The sequence below is a fragment of the Heterocephalus glaber genome, unplaced genomic scaffold (assembly GCF_053883595.1).
Source record: "Heterocephalus glaber isolate CG9 unplaced genomic scaffold, H.glaber_assembly_v1.0 deba00001572, whole genome shotgun sequence".
Classification (NCBI taxonomy): Eukaryota; Metazoa; Chordata; class Mammalia; order Rodentia; family Bathyergidae; genus Heterocephalus; species Heterocephalus glaber.
This window is the reverse complement of record NW_028258357.1, coordinates 114,057-137,198: the sequence shown is the minus strand read 5'-3', so window position 1 is coordinate 137,198 and position 23,142 is coordinate 114,057. Positions and strand designations below refer to the sequence as shown.

At 34.6% G+C, this 23,142-nt stretch overlaps 1 protein-coding gene across 1 annotated transcript in view; it reads right to left on the bottom strand.

The window, feature by feature from the left end:
* Positions 1-23,142, bottom strand: part of Ptprq (protein tyrosine phosphatase receptor type Q) — a 219,513-nt gene that overhangs the window by 168,784 nt on the left and 27,587 nt on the right. Inside the window, exons 10-14 of the mRNA XM_021258496.2 lie at positions 11,160-11,343; positions 9,636-9,797; positions 9,353-9,532; positions 8,664-8,771; positions 8,243-8,524 (exon numbers count right to left, since the gene is read on the bottom strand). Coding sequence (XP_021114155.2) covers positions 8,243-8,524; positions 8,664-8,771; positions 9,353-9,532; positions 9,636-9,797; positions 11,160-11,343 — 916 coding nt within the window. The remainder of the gene's footprint in view (positions 1-8,242; positions 8,525-8,663; positions 8,772-9,352; positions 9,533-9,635; positions 9,798-11,159; positions 11,344-23,142) is intronic.

Genomic DNA, 23,142 nt, shown 5'->3' with positions numbered 1-23,142 from the left:
GTACATGTGAACACACATATACTGTAATATATATTATGGTAAAAATGAAGTATCTTGTTTAATTTCACTTGCCCCTTCAGCTATTGTTGATTTTTATCTTTCACTTTTTTAAAAATTCCGCCAAATTTTTCTTTACTCATTTTCTACATGTTCCTATTTAATATTCTCTCTTAATCACACTTCAATTAAGCATTTTTCCCATTTTTGCTATGAAACCTACTCCTGTGAAGTCATCAATGACCTCCATCTTGCAGAAACACTAATGAAATGTGTGCCCTCATTTTTCTGCATTCATCAACGGCATTTGACATAGTAAATAAATTACTTCTAAATGAAAATCTGTATTTATTTGGATTGAAGGCAAGATCCATTGATTTTTCTCCTACTTCACTGGTGACTACCACTTACTTCCTCACTCACTATTCCTTGATTTCTCAATGTCTATGTGCCACATTTCTCAGTTATATGCTTCTTGTCATGTGTTTTTGCACTCACACTCGGGGGATTTTATTCCATTCTTTGATTTCAAATATTGTGCCAGAGTTATGGCGCTTTAATTAAGTATTCCTTGGGATTCAAAATTATTTACCTATTTGCTTCATAACAAGCACTTAGATACCTCAAACACACTCACAAAAGAACTTCTGAATTTTCTCTAACCTGTCCTCTTTTCTGGACTTCTCTATCATGATTAAGGCAAATACTTGGACCAAATAGCTAATGATCTTGACTCTTCTCTATTCTCACATCAACACATTCAGCAGAAACATCAAATTGTTAAGTCATATCATGTTCTTATGTCATAATTATCCAATAACTTCCTATTACAATTAAACTCAAAACTTAAATGTCACCTAAATATCTGTATGATCCATCTCTGTTTACTTCTATCCCAATTTACTAATTCTCTATCAATAACATACTGCTTTAATGAAAGAAATGCCCTGCTTTTCCTCAGCAACATAAAATTATTTTCTTCTTCTAGAACATATTATTTCTCCTTCTGGAATATTTTGAATCCTCATTTTGTCCAATTTAATTTATACACTATTTCTCTGGGCAAATATACCTCCCCATTGTGGCATTTTCTCTGTCACTATCTCAAATAGCACATTCACTATAATATTCTTTTTGCCCTGACATTTTTTCCAAATCACAAATTTGTTTACTGGTTTCTTTCCTGTGACACTTCTAGAATGTTAAGATTCAAGAAGGTTGAGATTTTGTCTTGTTTACTGCAATATTTAGATTCCAAAGAACAAAAAATCCATAAAACTCTCCTCAATGAATAAATATGTTAAATGGAATAAAATATATTAAAACCAAGGAAGAGACTCACATTTAAGAAAATGAAAGAATATTTGGTGGAAAATCTCTAGATGGAATAAAAAAAGAAATTGAAGTGCTGTGGTTAAAATTTATAATTATAGAATTGGCAAATCTACAGAGAACTGTGACTTAAGAGAGAAAAGACAACAGGCAGGGAGATCAGCTAAATTCTTTTGGAGTATGTGGGGAAGACATTCAGAGTGTAATACAGAAATAAACATTCTAGAGGGTAGGCTAGTCCCAGCCCCAGAAGGAAGCTCCTCACCTCCATCCCAGGCTCCTAGGTCAGAGAAGCTGACCCGGTCCCAGCACCCGGAAGGAAGCTCCCCCACCACCATTCCAGGATCCTAGGGCAGAGAAGCTCAGCTGATCCCAGAATCCGGAAGGAAGCTTCACACCTCCATCCCAAGCTCCTAGGGCAGAGAAGGTGAGCCGTGTGGGTGCCAGAAGCACCCCCCTCCCATGGAAATGAGAAGGCACATAAATAAGCCTCAAAAACAGACTTCTGGATCACCTACAGCAACCCCAAAGGGAAATGAGATGGAACACTCTGATACTCAACCACCTGGACTCTCTGAACTGGCAACAAAAGGGGATCTGGGAAAAATGAAATCAGAAATAATTACTCAGATAACAGCAAAGATTGTGCTCATGGTGAAAGACATGATTAATAAATCTAGAGAGGACACAGATAAAAAAATAGAGGATCAGAGGAACATGATGGAATCCCAACATAGGAAACAAATGGAATCCATAAAACAGATACAAACAGATTTCCAAGAGATTAAAAACTCCATCGAAAGTCTGCACAGCAGAATGAACCAATGTGAGGATAGAATCTCACATATAGAAGATAAGATTGCAATTAGTGACCAGGAAAAGAAAAATTGCTTTAAAATTGTAAGGGAACATGAGAAATCAATCCAGCAGCTGCCAGACGATGCAAAGAAGAATAACATAAGACTGACTGGAGTTAATGAAGAAAGAGGAGAGAGTGTAGATGACATAAAAAAACTGTTCACAGAAGTGATGGCAGAAAACTTCCCAAGCAGGGGAAAAGAACTTGACATAGAGATAAGTGAGGCATATAGGACTCCAGCTAACCTTGATCAAAAAAAATCTGCACATAGGCATATAATAGTTAGGATTCCAGAAATCCAACAGAAGAATAAAATTCTACAAGCAGTGAGAGAAAAGAAACAAATCACATACAAAGGAAAGCCCATCAGAATCACAGCAGACTTCTCAATGCAAACCCTCAAGGCAAGAAGAGCTTGGAGTGATGTATTTCAAGCCCTAGAGGGAAACAGCCTCCAACCCAGATCGATGTACCCTGCAAAGCTATCTTTAAAAATTGATGGAAAAATAAGATACTTTCATGATAAAGAGCACCTCAAGAACTTCATGAATATCAAACTGGTACTCCAAAAAATTTTAGAAAATACCCTAGAAAAAGACAATGAGGATCACAACCCCAGGAAACCCAGCAGAATGAATCCATTGGGCGTGACAAATTAAACACAAAGGGGGAGAATCCAACAAAAAGAAAAAGTCATGACAAGGCTTTTAAAACTTTTAACTTCATCTCCCTAATGAGTGTATAATTCAATCTTATTATTGTACTGATTAGTATTTTTCTGATTCTAGAATTGCACACCATTCTTGTGCTATACTCTCTATTTATCATCTTCTTATGTCTACATTTTAATTGGGTTGTCTATTAATGAGCTCTAAGAATTCTTTATATATTCTGGTCATAGGTTATATGCATTGTAAATATGGTCTGTTTAAGGACTACTTTTCATTTTAATGATGTCATTTAAAGTTCTAAATTTTGATGGAACCTCATTTATCAATTTTTTTCTTTTATACATCATGTTTTTTGTATCATAGGTAGTTCTTACCTACCCTGAATTCATAAATATTTTCCCGTATAATTTCTTCTTAAAATTTTATACTTTTAGGCTTTCTTATTTAGGTTCATAGATCCCTTCAAGTTATTTTCATGTATGGAAAAAAGGGTTGAGGTTAATTTTTTTATATATGGATACCAGGTGTTCTAGTGCCTTTTCCTGAAGACACTATCTCTTTCTTGGTGCTTGAATTGAGTTTATATTCTATAAAATGTTAATGTTAAATAATCTTTCAAAACTCAGTGGACCATATATGTGTGGTTCTATTTCTAGATTCTCTGTTTTATTCAAATGATCTATATGTCTTTCCTTACACCAACACTGCCTTGATTACTGTAGCTTTAGAAGAAGTCTTAAAATTGGGTGCTAAACATCTTCCAACACTGTTTTTTTTTTTGTTTTTGGCTTTTCTGGGTCCTTTGTACTCCTACATAACTTTTAAATTTCAATATCCAATTCTTCATTTATAGGAAGTATACACAGACCTGAATTTTTATATATACCTTGTGTTTTCTAATCCTGCTAAATTCAAATACAAGTTCTAGGGGCTCCTAGAGATTTCTTAGTATTTTCTCTGTAGATGATCATTTCATCTACATATAAAGATTTTGCTTCCGCATGCCAATCCTATCCTAGTTGTGTCATTTTATTGCCAGACTATTTTGGTGGGGACTAGGTTTCAAAGTTTAATGGACAGATAAAGAGTAAGCATATCTGCCCTTGTTCCCCACCTTACGGAGAAAGCATTGTATCTTCTCCATTCATATAAGGCATTCTCACTGGAAGTATGGAGTACATGTCTTTAATTTGTTGAGAAGTTTCTGTTCTACTTCTAGTCTCCTGATAGCTTTTACCATGAACAGCTGTAGAATTTAGTCCAATACTTTTTCTCCAACTAGTGACAGGATCTTATGGCTTTTTCTTTTCCTCTGTTAAAATGATGACTTTTGGGGGTGGATCTTCCAATGCTGAACCAACACTGCCATCCCTATAACAAAACCACTTTCTACATCCTGCCAGATCTGACTTCCAATAGTTTTTTTTGTTAAACAAATTTCTATCTATGTTCACACTTTTTTCTTCTATTATCTTTATCCAATTTTAGGATTAGTACAATGTTGAATTCCTAAAATGAGGGGAGAAGTGTTCTTTCTTTTTTCTGCTTTAATTGTTTGATATAATTTATCAGTTAAAATGTATATGAGCCTGCTGTTGTCATATAGGTAGGTTTTCAAGCTAGGAATATACTCTCTTTAATAGGTGCTATTCAAATTTTATATTTCCTCCAGAGTTAGTTTCATTAATTTGTCTTCCAAGGTACTTCTTAGAAGTTGTCAAATTTATTTCAAAAAAGATTTTTGTAATATGCTTTCTATATCCTTTTAAATTCTGTAAAATCTGTGGTAATGTCTCCTAGATCTTAATATTGTAATTTTAAAAATGTATAACTGATACTGTGAAACAGGAAGAAAAGGTCTAAAAGAGCAGGAGAATTGGGAGGGGGAGGGGAAGGGAAAAAAGGGAAAGGAAAAAATATGAGAAGAGGAAAAAAATGGAAACAAAATTTATAATTATAACTTCTGATTTAAAAAAACTCTAGCTGAATTTATTAAGTTGTTCCTGTGGAGTTGCTTGTATAACACCAGTAGTCAGGATAAATGTGTATCCCTTAACTTAGGATGGTACCTTTCAAATTTTATTCATTTAATCCTTAGGGGATAACCAGTACTGGATCTAATTGGAGATAAAGGAAGGCAGACTTGATGACTCACTGATTTTGGAGAGTGATAACACACTTAAAATTTTCTCAATTGGAATAAAGACTGTTTCCAATTGTAGTAGTATGTTGTAAAATAGATAACTAATGAATAAAAACAGTGATTATAATCAGTTAAAATAAACTAAATCTTCTTAAAATCTAAAAATAAAAGATATAATTTGGTTTGTGATGATTTTAAAAGAAGGAATTTACTCTGATAATGCCAAAGATTTTTGTTTGATATATGATGTATGTAGAGGAAAATTTTAAATGTTCATTGGTATAAATAAATTTACAGAATTCCACTCAAAATTTGGTCAACAACTACATCATATTCTATGACTTGTTGTTGCTCCAATTCAAAAATAGTCAAGATATTTGATTAAAGGTTTACTGCAAAGAAATAATGTTATATCTTTAAAAGATAAGGGAAAGGGATCATCCAAAGAGTAATTTTTCTGGAAACTTCTTAAAGTTATTTTGTGATTATTCCACACTAAACATAAGAAAATACAAATTAATCCTAAATTTGTAAATCATGCATTGTATCTTTTAAACAAGCAAACACACAGAGATACACATATAAACACATACATTAAAAAATCAATCTTGTATTGATCTTTTCTGTTAGATCACAGAGTGTTTTATTTTCAAGCACTAGTAAACTCTGGTTCTCTAAACAAGATAAAGTATTTGAACAAATAATTTACCCCTATTTGTAATTAGCTGCATTAGCACATCATGGAGTTAACACATCACTCAATTTCTCATGAAATATTTTTGAAGAGTGGGCCCTTATTTTTATGAGAAGATTTATGTATTTCGTTTAGTAAGATGACTGAACCTTGGGCACACATAGACAGTGTTCTTGAGCACATTCTGCTTCAAATGGGATCATGAGAATCTACTAAACTCTAGCTTCTTCTTTTGCCAAAGTAGCTAAAGTTGACTCAGTATTAATAAATATGATATAGGAAAAGTCAATGATAGAGATTCTATGGTCCTCTACTCCATACAGATGGATATTATACTGACCTTCAGACTACCTCAAGTTAGAACTGAGGGCCAAAAATCTGGAGGATAGGCATAGAACAAAATATTCTGTCATTAGACCTGTTTGGTTTCTTAGAAATTTACACATCAAGACAACCCAATATAACCTGCCTAAACAGGTGGTCTGGGGGTTCAGGGATAAGTTGTTTCCCTTCCTTATTATTTTTCTACCTAGATCAGGAACCTATTAAATGAGCTTGAAATGGGACTCTGGAGACCTACCATCAAACTTCAGCTTTACTTCTCATCCACTCTGATTTATGAGTCATTTTACTGAAACAATTCTAGGTTTCCATGCCTATAAAGAGTTCTATATGTTTAAAATATTTTTCAAAACTAAAATTATTATTTTAAGTTACATCTCAACTTAAATTCTTATATTTACTTAAGGTTGCCTTAGAATCAAGTTCATACAAACAATGAAACAAAATAAATTTACTTTTCAATACTAAAAGATTAATGTAATAATCAGAAAATAAAACTTTCATAATTCGTCATTAAAAAGGTGTTCTTGATGTTGTGACCACTTAAATAGCAAAACATTAATATGCATTCATGAATATGGTGATTCTTTAATATTACTTTTCCTTCTTCATGCTGTGCAAAGCCCAAATAGCAAAATATAACTGAAACAATGAACAGAAAATTCTAAATATATTTTATAATTTACCAGCTTTACTGATGCCTCCCAAAACAGCATGTGCTGTGCAAGGGAAATTATACTTAGGCGGGTTGGAGTTCCAATTCCAGTTTCATCATTTACCAGCTGGAGGACATTAAGCAGTTAAACACCCACCAGTTAGTAGAAACTTCAGGAAAGCAAAAAAAAAAAAATCATTTTCTTCTATACTATATACCCAGGAGGGCCAGGCTTATTGTAAATATTTGTTAAAATAATGAATTCCTTAGATCTAAGTTTTTCATGAGACAAGGAAGATACTCTAGAACTAAAAGGATAACTTTTATGAAAGCCACTAGCAGAGCCCATGGCATATAACAAACATACAAATATTCTTTTTTCTTTCCTTGACTCATTATAAAATAAAATTGTGTTAGTAAAGAGCAGATAGTTTTCTTGAAAATACCTATTTTGGGTATAATATCTATAAAAGCAATAAAAGCAATAAAAGAAATAAAGAATGCCAATGTATAGTTTAACATCAATTAAGTTTAATTTAAGGGCTATACCAACTCTTGATGATATAAAATGCTCCTTTTATCACTTTCTAATTCTTGCAATTACAATCCCTGCCATCATCAATGGGCACTTTGGCATCATCTCACTGCAGAATCTCAAGAGAATACTTTCACTTGAAAGTAAACTACTTTTCTATATTTCTGATCCTCATGGTCAAGCACGGAGCCTCACATATATTAACTGGCTAAATCACATGAAATTACTGATCTTATGACATTATGAAATTTATAACGTACAAAAATGGCAATTTACTGACTTCAATGAGTAACTAGTAAATAAACATTTATTCTCTTAAGTGTATAGATAAAACAGTAACTTTACATTTAGTTCTTAATTCTCAGCATACATTGTGGAATCGGCCTAGTACAAATGCCTCCAATATATGATTACAATCTCAATAAGAGCAACAAACCAAGATTATCTGGCAAAACTACCTTGTCTTGTGATATTTGTTCTAATATCATTAAAAGCGAAATACATGCAATTTCTTCTTGCATTATTTCTGATAGATGAAGTGTGTCTTCTAGACTCATCGAACAACCTCATAACGTTCTCCTTCCAACTCCACCCTCTTCATTAGGATAATCCTGAGTGCTACCTCTGCCACAAAGGCTTCCCAAACATGCCATTTGAGGTTTTCATCTACACTGCTATCTATGTGTACACCTCATTAGATTTTAAAAATATATTCCAATGAGTGTATTCCAAATAAACAGTTACTCAACCCAAAATTTACAGGTATATTGAAAGATTGTTTGATGTCTTAATATCTCTCATGTGAAAACTTCACTAATTTTTATTTGGAATCCTTTTAATATAAATCAGCATTAAAATTTTTGGACAGCTAAACCTTTTTTTTTTTTTGCCAGAAAAAGCAAATAATTTTCTAAACTTCACAAAAAGAGCAATGATGATTTTTAGGTTATAAAAATGAATACAGTATGGCAATTGTCACTATGTATTAGTAAAGAACAAAAATGAACAGCGTACCAGTTTCAGAAGTCCTTATGGAGAGTAATGAAGATGACTGGTTTCCATGACCAAACCTGGTATATGACCTCACAGAAATGTTATAGAGGGTGTAGGGTTGTAAATCTCTTAAAGTTGTGTTTGTTGTTGAGGTGTTCTTCATAAACAAAGTATCAATATTTTTATACAGTACTTCATAAGCAACAATAATTCCATTGGGTTTTTGAGGTGGTAACCACTTCAACCCTATCTCACTTGATGAAACATCAATTATTTCAACATTTTGAGGTGACGATTCTGGCTCTGAGGGAGGGAAAGATAATTTTAAGTACATTTTCATGCTTATTGCTTCAGACACTAAAGGTGCTTGAGGTAGAGACAATAGAGGTATGACTTTCTTTTTTCTTGCTTTTTAGATTAAAATTTCACCTGATAGTCTTACCATCTTCTGGAGTTGTCACATAGATGTCATTTTCTTCAGACAAAGAACTTTCTCCAACAAGAGTTGAGGCAGCCACTCTCATTTTGTATCTTGTATATTTTTTTAATCCTAAAAGAGACAACAAGAAATTTGTTTAAAGTCTTAAACTAAAATTCTTGCATTAGTGCCATTTAATATAGGAGGGTCTGGCTATCCAAAACAGCTTCCATATAATTCCAAACTGCACAAATTCCTTGGACTTGAAGGCCTTTCCAAGTAGAGAATGTCTGAGTCATTAAAATATAAATGTAACACTCTCAAGCTGAAATCTAATTTTTGGCACAGGACAAGCAGAATAGTTGATTTGGCACAAGTATGACGTCAGCTGAATTAATTCAGCTGATTTTCATAATCATTCATACAATTCTTTAATAGTGAGTTATTTCAATGTACCAGATATATTTCCTGGGTTAAGTAAATTTCTATGAAACTTGTGATCAGATGCTTGGTTCTTCTTGGTGGATAAACCTAGCTAAAGAAAAGCATACTTAATCAGTTATTTCTCCAAGTATTTTTAAAGCCATCCATGGAAGCCCAGAAAAAGAAACTTTGGAATGATATAGCATATGTCCTTAAATGTTTAACATATGGAGAGATGCATATTTTCCATTAGAAGAGGAATGCAAAAAGATGCAACTATTTTGTTCTACCTGTTATGAGAAAGCTGTTATCTATAGTAGTCATCTGGAATGCTCTGTTTGTATCCAGTTCCATTGCATAAATTGTATAATGAGTTATTTTTCCATTGGGATATTCTGGAGGATCCCAATATAACAAAATAGATGTAGAACTAATATTTTTATAGTTTATAACGTGAATGGAGCTTGGCACTTGAAAAGAAGAATTAACAATTAATATTAATAAAAAGAAAAAGTATTACAGCATGCAAAAGTGGTATTTGCAAGTAATTCCTTTAAAGGAATACATTCTTACCTTGCTCACGTGTTCTGACATTGAGAACCGTTGGTGGTCCCTCTCCCATGATGGTGAAAGCAGATACACTAATCATGTGCTCAGTGAAAGGTACAAGTTGCCTGATAACATAAGACAGCTGTTCAGCAGCAATGTCAGTGATATACTGATTCCTTGAGTTCACTGTTTGAAATTAGTGAGAGAAAGGTGTTTAGTTTCACAATCAAAACTATTTTTGCTCCATGAAACCTAATAGCATGTTATTCATTAATCTCTTTATGCACTCCTGTATGCAAAAGGGGAATGTATAATAATAATAAATATAAACAGAGATCATGTTGAGATCATAGTGCCCCGTAACATCTATAAACATTTTGTGCTTATATATAGTTTTGCTTAGTGATGACACCAGTATTTTAAGAAAATAAAACTTTCTAAAGGATACTGGCTAGGAATTTTTTCTAAAAATAAAGGCTAGACAGTAACATAAAATTGAAATATTATTAATCAATACTAAATTTTAATAGGAGAGTTAAAGAAAGAGTTTTATTTGGATTCAAAATTCTAAATTTCACCAGTCCCAATAATTCTTCAAAGCAAACATTCTAGGGTAAATGACACATAAATATACCTAAACAAGGATTTCTAATGCTAAATTTTTTATTTTACATAGAACTTGTTCTTCCAAAGCCCTAATTATCAATTAGACCAAACCTGAAATATTTAAGAAGACATCTGTGTCAAAAATCATGAGTCTCTCAATTTTAATATTGCCCTTAGTCTACTTTGCACAAGAAAAATGAATCAATAAATGAAATAAATCTATATTGAATAAAATGTGATATTTTGTTAATTCAGCCATAAGTAAATAACATAACACTTTTAATTTGAAATGGGACAAATACTAAATCATAGAAAATACCATGAAATAAAATACTCTTTTCACATAATATTTTATAAAATCCAAAGAGAAACTATAGATCTAACTTTGTGTCATCTATCCAAGTATTTTTCATTTGCTATATATGACACTCTCCTTTTAAAAACAGTTAAGATCCACTGACCCTGAAGAACAAGTGTACAGACTAATGATATCACCACGTCGCTAGGGTCACCTACACCTGTTTATCACCCTGTGCACTAGAGTTGTAACTTTCTGACCTATTTACCTTTAGTGACATTTGAAAACCTATTAGTCAAAAGCCACAGAGAGTGTGAGGCCTGTAAGTGATGTGAAGATATGTTAATCCCTTCCCATCACACCTGCTTTGGCAACTGTAATAACTGATTGTCTATGCAGCTTGGCCAGAGACTCTAGGGTGCTACTTTCTCTAGGAAGAAGGTCAAACAGGTTAGGAGGGTCCAGCTCCTGTCTGTGTGGCATTTCCATTTGCTACATGAGGTTATCCAACAGTAAAAAAAAAAATCTGACTCCAGCCCATGGACCATTAATAATATGATTGAACTCCAAGCTAAAGTTCATATCTCTGCTAGCTAGTACTGGTGGTTTAAATGTACTTCATAAAAAGTTTAAAATTCACCTACCAGCTGGTGAATTCTGGTCTTCAGCTTTATTCTGTGCAGGAAAGTTACTATGTGGATGAATGCTATACATAAATGAAGCCAATGAGTGCAAGTCAGAAGACATCTCTGCTGAACCCTCATAAATTCCTATCATTTGATCCACTATGTCCATCATTTCTGGAGATACTACGGGGTTGTTTATATCCTATAATTAAAAATAGATATTATAAAATCTAAAAGCTCACAGTTGCTATTGATTTACAAACTTACAACTTCAGAATTACATTTTTAAAAGACAATATTATTTCTATGACTACTGTCTTCTTTATAATCCAAGATTTCATTCACAAGCTACTAGAACTCAAAATTATTATAACACACCGTGATCACTCTGTTTCTTTTGAGACCAGTATTTTATCTGGGGAAGAGGCAAATATTTGTTTCTGACTTGAGTTTATTTCTTTATGGTAAGATCAGACACCCTTATGCAAGGGTTTCCTGATGGAAATATTTCAACCTCCCATCCTGAAATGGTAGGTGTTTTAGGAATATTGACTTATTAAAATGTGTTTTGTTTCCTCATCTAAGCATCTTCATTTGAACAGTAGGTGTAAATGGCCCGCATACCTGTTTGTTATATGTCAATTATAGAAATTTGTCATTAATCAAGTGAAGTGGTAGACAAAAGATAGAACTTGCAAAATAAGAGTTTTCAAACAGGGTTCCTGACACACCTATCCAAGGTTCTAGCTCTAAGAAACACTGTATGTAACTGCAATTGTTCCTAGGTCCCCCAGTGTAATTCACATATATCAAGTTCACCAGACTGACAGACATTAAAGTGAAACATCAGGAGCACATTATAGATATGCAGCAGGGATTTATGATTTGTAACTCTCTTTATGTCAATTCCTTTTCAAGTTATATTTCAAAACTCATGTCCAAAACCCATTTTTAAAGAATTTATTACTTCCTTATGAATTCTATGCTCTTGTATCTTTGACATTTATAAATAATTCATAATATAGGTTTCAATTGTTTAGAAGTGTTGATATACATCTTTTGATTACCTTACATGTTTTGGGGCTGTCTTCAAGCCTAAAAAGAAAAACAAGTTTTCTATTCCTCAGTAACATCAAAGCACTTAGCAGTTTATTTTTTTAAAGGGGATGCTCAGAAAAAAACTCAGGAAGGGGACTAATTTCAGGGAAATTTAGTTAATTTAAATATCTACAAGTGGGCCAGGGGATGCAGCTCAGTGGCACTGCACCTGCCTGGCAAGTGCAAGGTCTTGAGTTTGATCCCTGGTACTGGAAAAAAAAAACAACAAGGGCACATTACTTAAATGTTAACTTTTCTGAAAGATAAAAGCATAGAGAAATGATTCAAGAAAAATCTATAGTCCTTCAAAGGATATTTATCAAACAAACCATCTAAATCATATTACAAACCAAGCAACAAAAGCATTATGGGAAAAGTAGGGAAACATCCATGATATTTACTCTAAAAAGGTTATGATAAAGAACCCTGGATAAGAACATAATACCAGACAAGGCCACAAAGAATCTTCTATGTTCCAACAGCTCACTTGAGCTCTGCCTCCACAGGCAAAACATGAATCCGAACACATAATTCTGAGATGCTCTGGTATTCCAGTCAATAGTTTATGCCTGAACCACACAGCTGTTTCTACTATCAATCAGTCACCCTTTGAGAATCTGTGTACAAAGCACTATAGATGAGACAGTGAAGCAGTACAAAGAATTTCCCCCTTGAACTATGATTTTGCATTAAATCTCTCAATATTTTCTACCCCATGTCAGATAAATTACTAAGAGGTAAACCATAGCATTCCATCAATTAAATTAGTTAAACATCTCTGTTGACAAAGTGTCATGTTCATGTAAGTGTTGACTGGAATACTACTGACTCTATAAATTCCTCCCAAATTCTACTCTTCATTGGAAAGATCCTCCGTAACTAAGGTAGTTATTTTTAACATTAATTTAGTAACAACCAAGAATGTTACTAATTATCATTAAGTATGCTATGTTGTGTTAATAATTTTTACAGTAAAAATGACTGGAAAGAATTAAAACTTAAGAGAGTAATGGGAAGGGGAAAAACAGAGGTGGAAATGAGGGAAATAGAAGTGGAGGGGAGGAATCCTTTGCAACACTTAAAACTTTTAGCCCCTTAGAATCCAAATGACTCAACCTGAGTACCACTAACATCCTGTACTAGATAATTTTGTTATGGGTAGCTATCCTGTGCCTTACAAACTGTTTAACAGAATCCCCCCTGGTCTTTACCCACTGGACATGTCCTCCAAGTGGTGACAATGAAAATGTTTCCATAGATTACTATATGTCTACTGGACAACAAGTTGCCCCTTGTTTGAGAACTGGGTTAGGAAGTGTCACAGTTCAACATGAAAGGACTTGCATATGTTACCCAGGAATCCTCGGAATTTATTTGAAGGAATTAGTCTTCAGAGTTAAATTCCTAATCCACCTGAGTAAACCAACTTGATTTTTCATGTAATCATCCTCACTCTAACAAGTATGATTTTATTTTTTCTAAAAGAAAACTATTACATCTATCAATTTAGACTCCTCAGAGGTCTGCTGAATTGAATTAATGAAATGTTTACTTATTCACAAAAAATATTCTATTTTAATGTAATTTATGCATTTGTCAAGAAATAATAGAAAGTTTTACACCACCATATGTTTGGAAACACCCTAATGGATACTGTATCATTCTACAGATTATCTAGGTAACAAATCCTTGATTCTGTTTATGTGCCATTTATGCCTGATAAAGTAAACTAATCTCAAGCCTTCCTAAACTACTCTCAAGTTTAGTCCTCAGCTTTGTATTGGCTAACCACTTAGGTAGTTTATTCTCAGGTTCACCAATGACAAACTTTGCAATATGTGAGATGAAAAGATATATTGGCATTAATTGCAAAAGTTTGCAGTACTAACCAGCAAGATGATGCGTATTAGAGAAAAATGTCTTAAGCTTCTAACAGAAGATCAAGCACAGGCTGCTATCTATGTGTGAAATTAACTAAAAGTCAGTCTATGGACAGATGACTTTAAGGGCTTTCAGACTTTACTCTCAGTGGAATAAGCCACTCAAAGAAATTAATTTTAATCATTTCTTTTAATAGAAGGAGAAAATTTATGCCAAAGGAGAAAATAATTCTGCCAAATTTTGTTCTAGTCAAACTCCATGGAGAATATTATGTTTATCTGAGAGGATCATTGATAAAGTAGAAAATACACAGAGGAAAAGTATTCTATCGTAAGAAGGATCTGAAGGCCATAACTAATAAAAACTAAGGACAGGAAGCCTGAAGGAAACTATGCCCATTGTCCTCAAAGATCAAAAATTAAATCAATGTATATCATTACTACTACAAAGACTCACATTTTAAACCACTATGTGTCAAATAGAATGTTAAAAACTTGCTTAGGTTTCTCACTTCATCATACGGTAAAGTGTGTTAAAGCTCAAAAAACTAGTGATAGCAGAGGTTGGATTGGAACACATTTTCCTGGTGCCAAATTTCCTACCTATAAACACTATACTCTACAATGTGGATAAAGAGGAGAGAATCAAGACTAACTGGAAAGCATTAGTTGGCAAATATTTCAGTTCAAAACAGTTAAAGAATAAGGTAGATTCGCCTATGTATCTTCAAAACTAAACAGAGTACATGAAGCTTCATAGTTGCTTATTAAATAGAGGCTGTGGGACCATAAAGAAGAATACATTAAAGTTTATAGAAAAGGTACTACATTTTTGGTAGTACATACTCTATGATCAGAGTTGATCAGATATTTAGCAGAAGCTGGATTTCCAATTGTTATTAGGAATGTTAGAGATGAGACCCACGTATAATTTGGAAAGTTGAAATAACCCTGAGATTCAGTTTTCTAAAATATTTTTCAAATATTTATTTAAATAGCTAAAGTAAAATTGTAGATATATTTTAGCTTGTTTAAGTAGCTATATTTATAAGAAACAACTTGAAAAATCACTGGGAAACTTCAACAAAGTTGATGAGACCAAATCAAGACTATCATAGGATGACTATATTCTAATATTTTTGAGTTTCCTTACCATAATATATGCACATGACTACAAAAAAATCAGGGTGTTGAATGGTTAATTATGAAAATAAAAATGCCCTGTCCATCCCTTCTCTATTCCAAGACTTACTTCTCAGAAGCAATACACTTTCCTTATCCATTCTCAATTTTTCTTTAGTTGCTTTTAGAGTGTGAATAATGTGAATAGATCTGGAAGGATTATTATAATATGTGTGTGAATCATAAAACAGTGGGCTGGCACAGCATGGTGGATAGCCTCTCAGATGGATACCCGTCAGCCTCACCTCTTGTTTATGTTTTTGTATAATCTTCTCCCCTTGAATTAGGTGGGACTTTAAATAAATTTAAAATTTCATTTTATTTTGTTTTATGAGGAGAAATGAGTTTACATGTGATGAACTCTGGCAGAACCTTTCCACAAACCAAAGACAATAGGAATACAGTGTCAGAATTATCAGAGTAGAAAGCCAGGAAAAAGTCATACAAATAAGAAGCAGTAAAGACAACTAGCTCTTCTATTTTCATTTTTAATTGTTTAAAACCAAAGTGTTATAAAGTTACATTGTATAAAAGTGTAAAAAGTATTAAGTAAAGTGTAAAAACCTGGAGAATGAAGGACAAAGAGAGAGGTTTAAGAGAAGAAAATCAAATATCTTTTGGAGAAGAAATATTTTTAACATAAATATGGTTAAAAATATTTAACCACTGCATTTGAAACTGAGTGGTGACTTCTAAAAAGACTTTTAGTATTTAAAAAAGTTGCAGAGACAAAAAGTAGATCTAATTAATTAATAATGAAGGGGAGGAGATAGTCTTTAGTCTAAGAGAGGAACCAAGGTCAAGAAAAGCAATAATAGATGAACATATTATGCCAGAGGTTTTATCTGTTCTGTCATTTGCTTCCAGTCTTGTAAGATGGGTATATAAGCCCCATTATAAAAAGGAAAGCACCAACTCTATAAAAGTTGAGTTGCCTAAGGTCGCAGGCCTAGAAACAGAGCCAGGCCAAGGACCCAAGGATATCTGGACTGAAAGCTTCTGCATGCCTGCCTTCCCACATCACCCTCTGGAAAGGTGAAACCAAGCACAAATCATAAGAGGCAGAAATATCAGAATATCTGATCTAGGCACACCCACCAGAGCCACATTGGGCAGAGCACCCCAGGCTGACTGAGCCCAGCTCTTTCCAGTGTGCCACGACCACTTGTGACCAGGAGCCTGTGAGGACCCCCGGGCTCGCCCACCAGCCACCTTCGGAGCTGCATGGGCACCTGCAACAGCAGAAGTCAGCCCTCCCTCCTCCTCTGGCCTCTTGGCTGTGCAGCTACAGAGGCACAGGGGGACATAAAGGTCATTGTCCTGAGCTGCAGAAGTGAACAACAGAGAGAGGGCCTCTCTCAGGCTCCCTGATGAAAATTGAAGCCCATTGGAAAAGTGGAGAATCTCTGCAATAAAGGCACACCAGACCAACATACTTGGTAAATCAGAGGGATCGTTACCTCCCATCAGAACCTGGACTATCTCCAGGGGAAGGGCAGCTGGAACCTGCAACAGCACCTTGCACAGTTCAACCCTGAAGGAGGACAGGGAGCTCAACTTGGGACTTGCAGCCAGAAATCTGCCTGAATCTCAAAGGTCTGTGACTGGCTTACTGAGACTCATTGACTTATAACTGCACACTGCTGCCCATGACAGCAGAGACATACTCTGAAGGAGTCCCTTAACTTTTACCTTTTATTTGTTATTTTCAAAATTACCACTATTTTTTTTTGCTCCTACTTTTAATTATTTTTCTTCTTTTTCTACTTTTAAAATTTTTATTTTTTTCTTTCTTTTCTCTTTTCTTTCTCTCTGTCTCTCCCTCGCTCCCTTGCTGTCCCACATTGTTCTTCATCTCCCTCTGTGTTCCTGTTCTGCCCCTAATTCATATTTCTTCTTTATTTTTCTTTTCTTTGCTTTTCTTCTCTCACCTGTGTCCTCAGGCCTCACTGCTAACCTTCCCCTATCCTTCTACCTATCTATCCCTCCCTCCCCAACTCCTTCTAACTCCCCATTCCAAAGGGGAAAGTTGCTATACTGAAGAGTTTATTCACTATAAACATATGTTGGGTTGGTCCTTGATTTTGATCTAATTCACACAGTTAAAGGTGATAGATTAATAACTACCACAAAATTGTCATTTTCTAAGAGGTACTTGATGTTACTGTGTTGCTGATTGTATCACTTGGGCTAAGGTGTTGTGATTGACCTAATCAGTTGTCCTTCCTGGTATAATGAAAATGAGATAGCCTCAGAGCCATTAGAGACTCAAAACCTAAACACCAGCTATATCTGAAGACACCTCTGAGAAGCAATCATTCCATAAGGGTTCTAAATACATCAACAAAGATACTTATAATAAGCAACTTCAAAGTATCAACCCAGGAATTAAACTAAGGACAATACCAAAAACAAAAATGAGAAGACATTTAAGTAAGGCACAAACTCAGACTTCCACCCCACAAAAGGCAAATTCTGGGGGAAATGAGGTGGAAAGGTCTGATATTCAACCACCTGGACACCCTGAACTGATAGCACAGGAAGTAACAAAACAGATGAACAAGGCTCTAGAAAAATTCAAAACAGAAATAATCTCCCAGATAACTACAGAGATGGTGAGCAGAGTGAAAGACATTATTAGAGGCTCTAGAACAGAAACAGATAAAAAATAGATAAGCTCAGAAATATGCTGGAAGCTATGAATGGCCAGCATAAGAAAGAAATAGAAACCATGATCGCCCAACATAAGAAAGAAATGGAAACCATGAAACAGATTCAAACATATTCAGGAGATTAAAAACTCCATTGAAAGCAGGCAGAGCAGATTAAGGGAATCTGAAGATAGAATATCAGATATAGAAGACAGGATTGCAGTTAAGGACCATGAAAACAGAGATTTCTTAAAAATACTAAGGGACCATAAGAAATCAATCCAGCAGCTAGATGATGCAAAGAAGAATAACTTAAGACTGATAGGAGTCCATGAAAAAACAGGAGAAAGTACAATTGACATAAAAAAAAAAACTGTTCACAGAAGTAATAATAGAAAACTGCACAGACAGAGGTGGAGAATTGGACATACAGATAAGTGAGGCATATAGAACACCAACTAGCCATGATCCATAAAAAAACTACACCTAGACATATAATAGTCAAGAGCCCAAAAACCCAACAGAAGAACAAAATCCTATAGGCAGTTAGAGAAAAGAAACAAATCACCTACAAAGGAAACCCCATCAGAATCATAGCAGACTTCTCAACACAAACCCTCAAATCAAGGAGAGCCTGGAGTGAAGTATTTTGAGTCCTAAAAGAAAATAACTTCCAAACTAGACTTTTATATCCTGCAAAATTATCTTTCACAATTGATGGGGAAATTAGATACTTCCACGACAAAGAACACCTGAGAAATTTCATGAACATTAAAACAGCACTCCAAACAATTCTAAGCAATATCCTAGAAAAAGACAATGAAGGTCACAATTCCATGAGGCCCAACAGAGGAAAGTCACCAGGCAAGGCAAGACAGGGAGAAAAAAATAAGAAATAAAAGAGCCAACAACAGTAAAACATCATGACAAAGATGAGTCAATATCTATCAATTCTAACTATCAATGTTAAGGCCTCAATTTACCAATGAAAAGAAATAGACTGAGAATGGATTAAGAAGCAAAACCCAGGGCCGGAGATTTAGCTCAGTGGTTTCACTGCCTGCTGCGCAGGAGCAAGGACCTGAGTTCCATCCCCGGTACCAAAAAAAAAAAAAAAGCAAAACCCAACAATATGCTGTATACAAGAAACACACCTAACTCAAAAGCAAATTAATAGACTGAAAGTAAAAGCATGGAAAACAGTTGTCCACGTGACAGGAACCCAGAAAAAACCAGTCATAGCAATCTTATTTGCAGACAAAGTAGATTTCAAACCAAAACTAATTAAGAGACAGACAAAGATGGTCTCTACATCCTTGTGAAGGGAACAATCCAAGAGGAAGAGATGACAATCCTAAATATATATGAACCTAACACGAATGCCCCCAACTATACAAAACAAATACTAATGGACATGAAAAACCAAATAAGCACTAATACAGTTGTAGTGGGGGACCTCAATACCCCACTATCACAAATAAACAGATCATCTAGACAAAAAATTAACGAAATTCTGGAACTGAACCAAGCCATTGAACAAATGGACTAAATAGATTTTTACAGAGTGTTCCACCCCACAAAATCAGAATACACATTCTTTTGGGCTGCACATGGGTCATTCTCCAAAATAGACCACATGCTAGCTCATAGGGCATGTCTAAGTAAATATAAAAGATTTGAAGTTATGCCCTGCATATTACCAGACCATAGTGCAATAATATTGGAGGTCAGTAACATAAAAAACCACAAAACTCCCATAAACACATGGAAAGTGAATAACACCCTCCTGAACAATCAGTGGGTCACAGAGGAAATTAAAGAAGAAATTAGACCATGTATACAAATAAATCGTAGTGCCAGTACAACATACAGGAATCTATGGGACACAATGAAAGCAGTTCTACAAGGGAAATTCACAGCAGTGAATGATCATACTAGGAAAACAGAGAGAACTCAGATAAATAACCTAATGCAGAAGCTCAAGCTCCTAGAAAAAGAAGAGCACAACAAACCCAAAGCTCATACAAGAGAGGAAATTATAAGGATCAGAGCAAAAATCAATGCAGTGGAGACTAAGAGAATGATAAAGAAAATTAATGAATCAAAGAGTTGATTTTTTGAAAGAATAAATAAAATCGATAAACCTTTAGCCAACCTTATCAAAAAAAGAAAAGAAAAGGCTCAAATCCATAGAATTAAGAGTGAAAAAGGTGAAGTCACAACAAACCCTGCAGAAATCCAGAGGATCATCAATACCTACTTCTAGAAACTGTACTCTAATAAAATGGAAAACACAGGAGAAATGGACAGATTCCTAGATACATATGAATTACCAAAGTTAAATAAAGAAGGTATAGAAATTCTAAACACCCCAATTTCAATCAGTGAAATTGAAAATGCAATAAAAAATTTACCAACAAAGAAAAGTCCAGGTCCTGATGGCTTCACTGCTGAATTCTACAAGACGTTTAAAGAAGAAATATTGCCATTACTCTTCAAATTCATCAAGGAAATTGAAAGGGAAGCAAGGCTTCCAACTTCATTCCTTGAAGCAAGTGTTACTTTGATTCCAAAACCAGGGAAAGACCCAACGCAAAAAGAGAACTAGAGGCCAATCTCCCTAATGAACATAGATGCAAAAATCCTCAATAAGATACTGGCAAACAGAATACAGAGGATCATCAAGAAGATCATACACCCTGACCAAGTCCGATTTATCCCAGGGATGCAAGGATGGTTCAACATTTGTAAATCAATAAATGTAATACACTGTTAACAGAGTCAAGGACAAAAACCATATGATCATCTCAATAGATGCAGAAAAAGCATCCAACAAAATCCAACACCCATTCATGATAAAAACCCTACAGAAAACTGGAATAGAAGGTCTTTATCTCAACCTGATTAAGGCTATCTATGAAAAACCAACAGCCAACATCATACTAAGTGGTCAAAAACTGAAAACTTTCACTCTAAATTCAGGAACAAGACAAGAATGTCCATATCACCACTCTTGTTCAATGCAGTTCTGGAAACATTAGCCACAGCAATTAGAAAAGAGAAAGAAATAAAAGGAATGAAGACAGGAAAGGAAGAAGTTAAACTGTCATTATTTGCTGGTGATATGATACTTTACATAGAAGACTCAAAAATCTCTGCCAAAAGCCTTCTAGACTTAATTGACAGATTCAGTAGAGTAGCCGGATATAAGGTCAACACAAAAAATAGTAGCCTTCTTATACACAAATAGCATCCTCATTGAGAGAGAAATTAGGGAAACAATGTCTTTTACAATAGCATCCAAAAAATGAAATATCTAGGAATCAATCTAACAAAGGAAGCAAAAGACTCTACACTGAAAACTGCAGTACTCTGAAAAAGGAGAACGAGGAGGATATAAGAAAATGGAAAGACATCCCTTGTTCCTGAGTAGGAAGAACCAATATAATGAAAATCACTGTACTTCCAAAACTACCATATAGATTTAATGCAATGCCAATTGAAATTCCAACAATATACTTCACAGAACTAGAGAAAATAATCCAAAAATTTATTTGGAACCAGAGGAAACCTAGAATATGAAAGCGATTCTAGGCAACAGAGACATGGCTGGGGGTATCACAATCCCCAACTTGAAACTATACTACAAAGCTACTGTGACAAAAACAGCATGGTACTGGCAAAGAAACAGACCCAAGGATCAGTGGAATAGATCACAAGATGCAGAAACAACTCCAGACATACTCAGCCACCTCATCTTTGATAAAGGAATCAACCACCATCATTGGAGGAAAGATAGCCTATTTAATAAATGGTGTTGGAAAAACTGGATTTCAACCTGCCAAAGATTAAAACTAGACCATACCTATCACCATGCACTAAACTAAGATCAAAGTGGATTGAAGATCTAAATATTAAGGCAGAAACACTAAATTTGCTGGAAGATAAGTTAGGTAGAACTCTTGAAGACATTGGCATAGGAAAAGACTTTATGAATAAAACCTCAGTAGCACAGGAACTAGCACAAAGAATCAACAACTGGGACCTCATCTTATTAAAAAGCTTCAGCACTGCAAGAGAAACCACCAACAGAGATAAGAGACAACCTACAATCTAGGAAAAAAATTTTAGCAGCTGTACCTTAGACAAAGGACAACTATCTAGAATATATAAAGAACTGAAAAAAATCAGACCCCCGAAATTCAAAGACCCAATTTAAAAATGGGCATCTGAAATGAACAGACATTTCTCAGACAAAGAAGTAAAAGCAGCAAATAAATATATGAAAAAATGTTCAACATCACTGGTCATTTGAGAGATGCAGATGAAAACAACACTGAGAATCCACCTCACCCCTGAAAGAATAGCTGCTATTAAGAAATCAACCAATAACAAATGCTGGCGGGGCTGTGGGGAGAAAGGAACCCTTCTCCATTGTTGGTGGGAGTGTAGACTGGTGCAACCACTGTGGAAATCAGTGTGGAGATACCTCAAAGAAATAGGGCTAGAGGTCCCATTTGACCCAGCTATTCCCCTGCTGGGGATCTTCCCCAAAGAATTAAAAGAATCATACCACAGCAATATATGTGCACCCATGTTTATAACAGCACAGTTTGTAATAGCTAAAGCTTGGAATCAGCCCAAGTGCCCATCAACTGGAAACTGGATAAAGATGATGTGGTTTTTTTTTATAAAATGGAGTACTATTTAGCCATAAAAAATGAGAAACTAGAGACATATATAGCTAAATGGATGCATATGGAGGCCATACTCTTAAGTGAAATAAATAGGACACACATGTGTAAATACTGAGTAGTTTCTCTAGTGTGAGAAACTGAAAGTGTAAATAAGAATTTAAATGATTAAAACGAATAATTGATAATTTGAAATAGGAAGAAAAGGTCCAAAGGGGTAGGGGTGGTCTGAGGGGAAGGGGAAAGGAAAAGAGGGAAAGGAAAAATCATGAGAAAAGAAAAAAATGGAAACATAGTCTATGTAAATAGGGAAGGAAGGGTGGAGGGGGTGAAGGGCACACAGGTAATGGGGAAAAAATAAGAGCCAAGATACATCATGTACAGGTACAAGCACCCAATGATTAATGTAAATGTATTGTTTACCTAAAATGTACCAATAAAAGAATTTAAGGAGAAAAAAAGAATATTTGATCTAACAAAAAAAGATGGCATCACA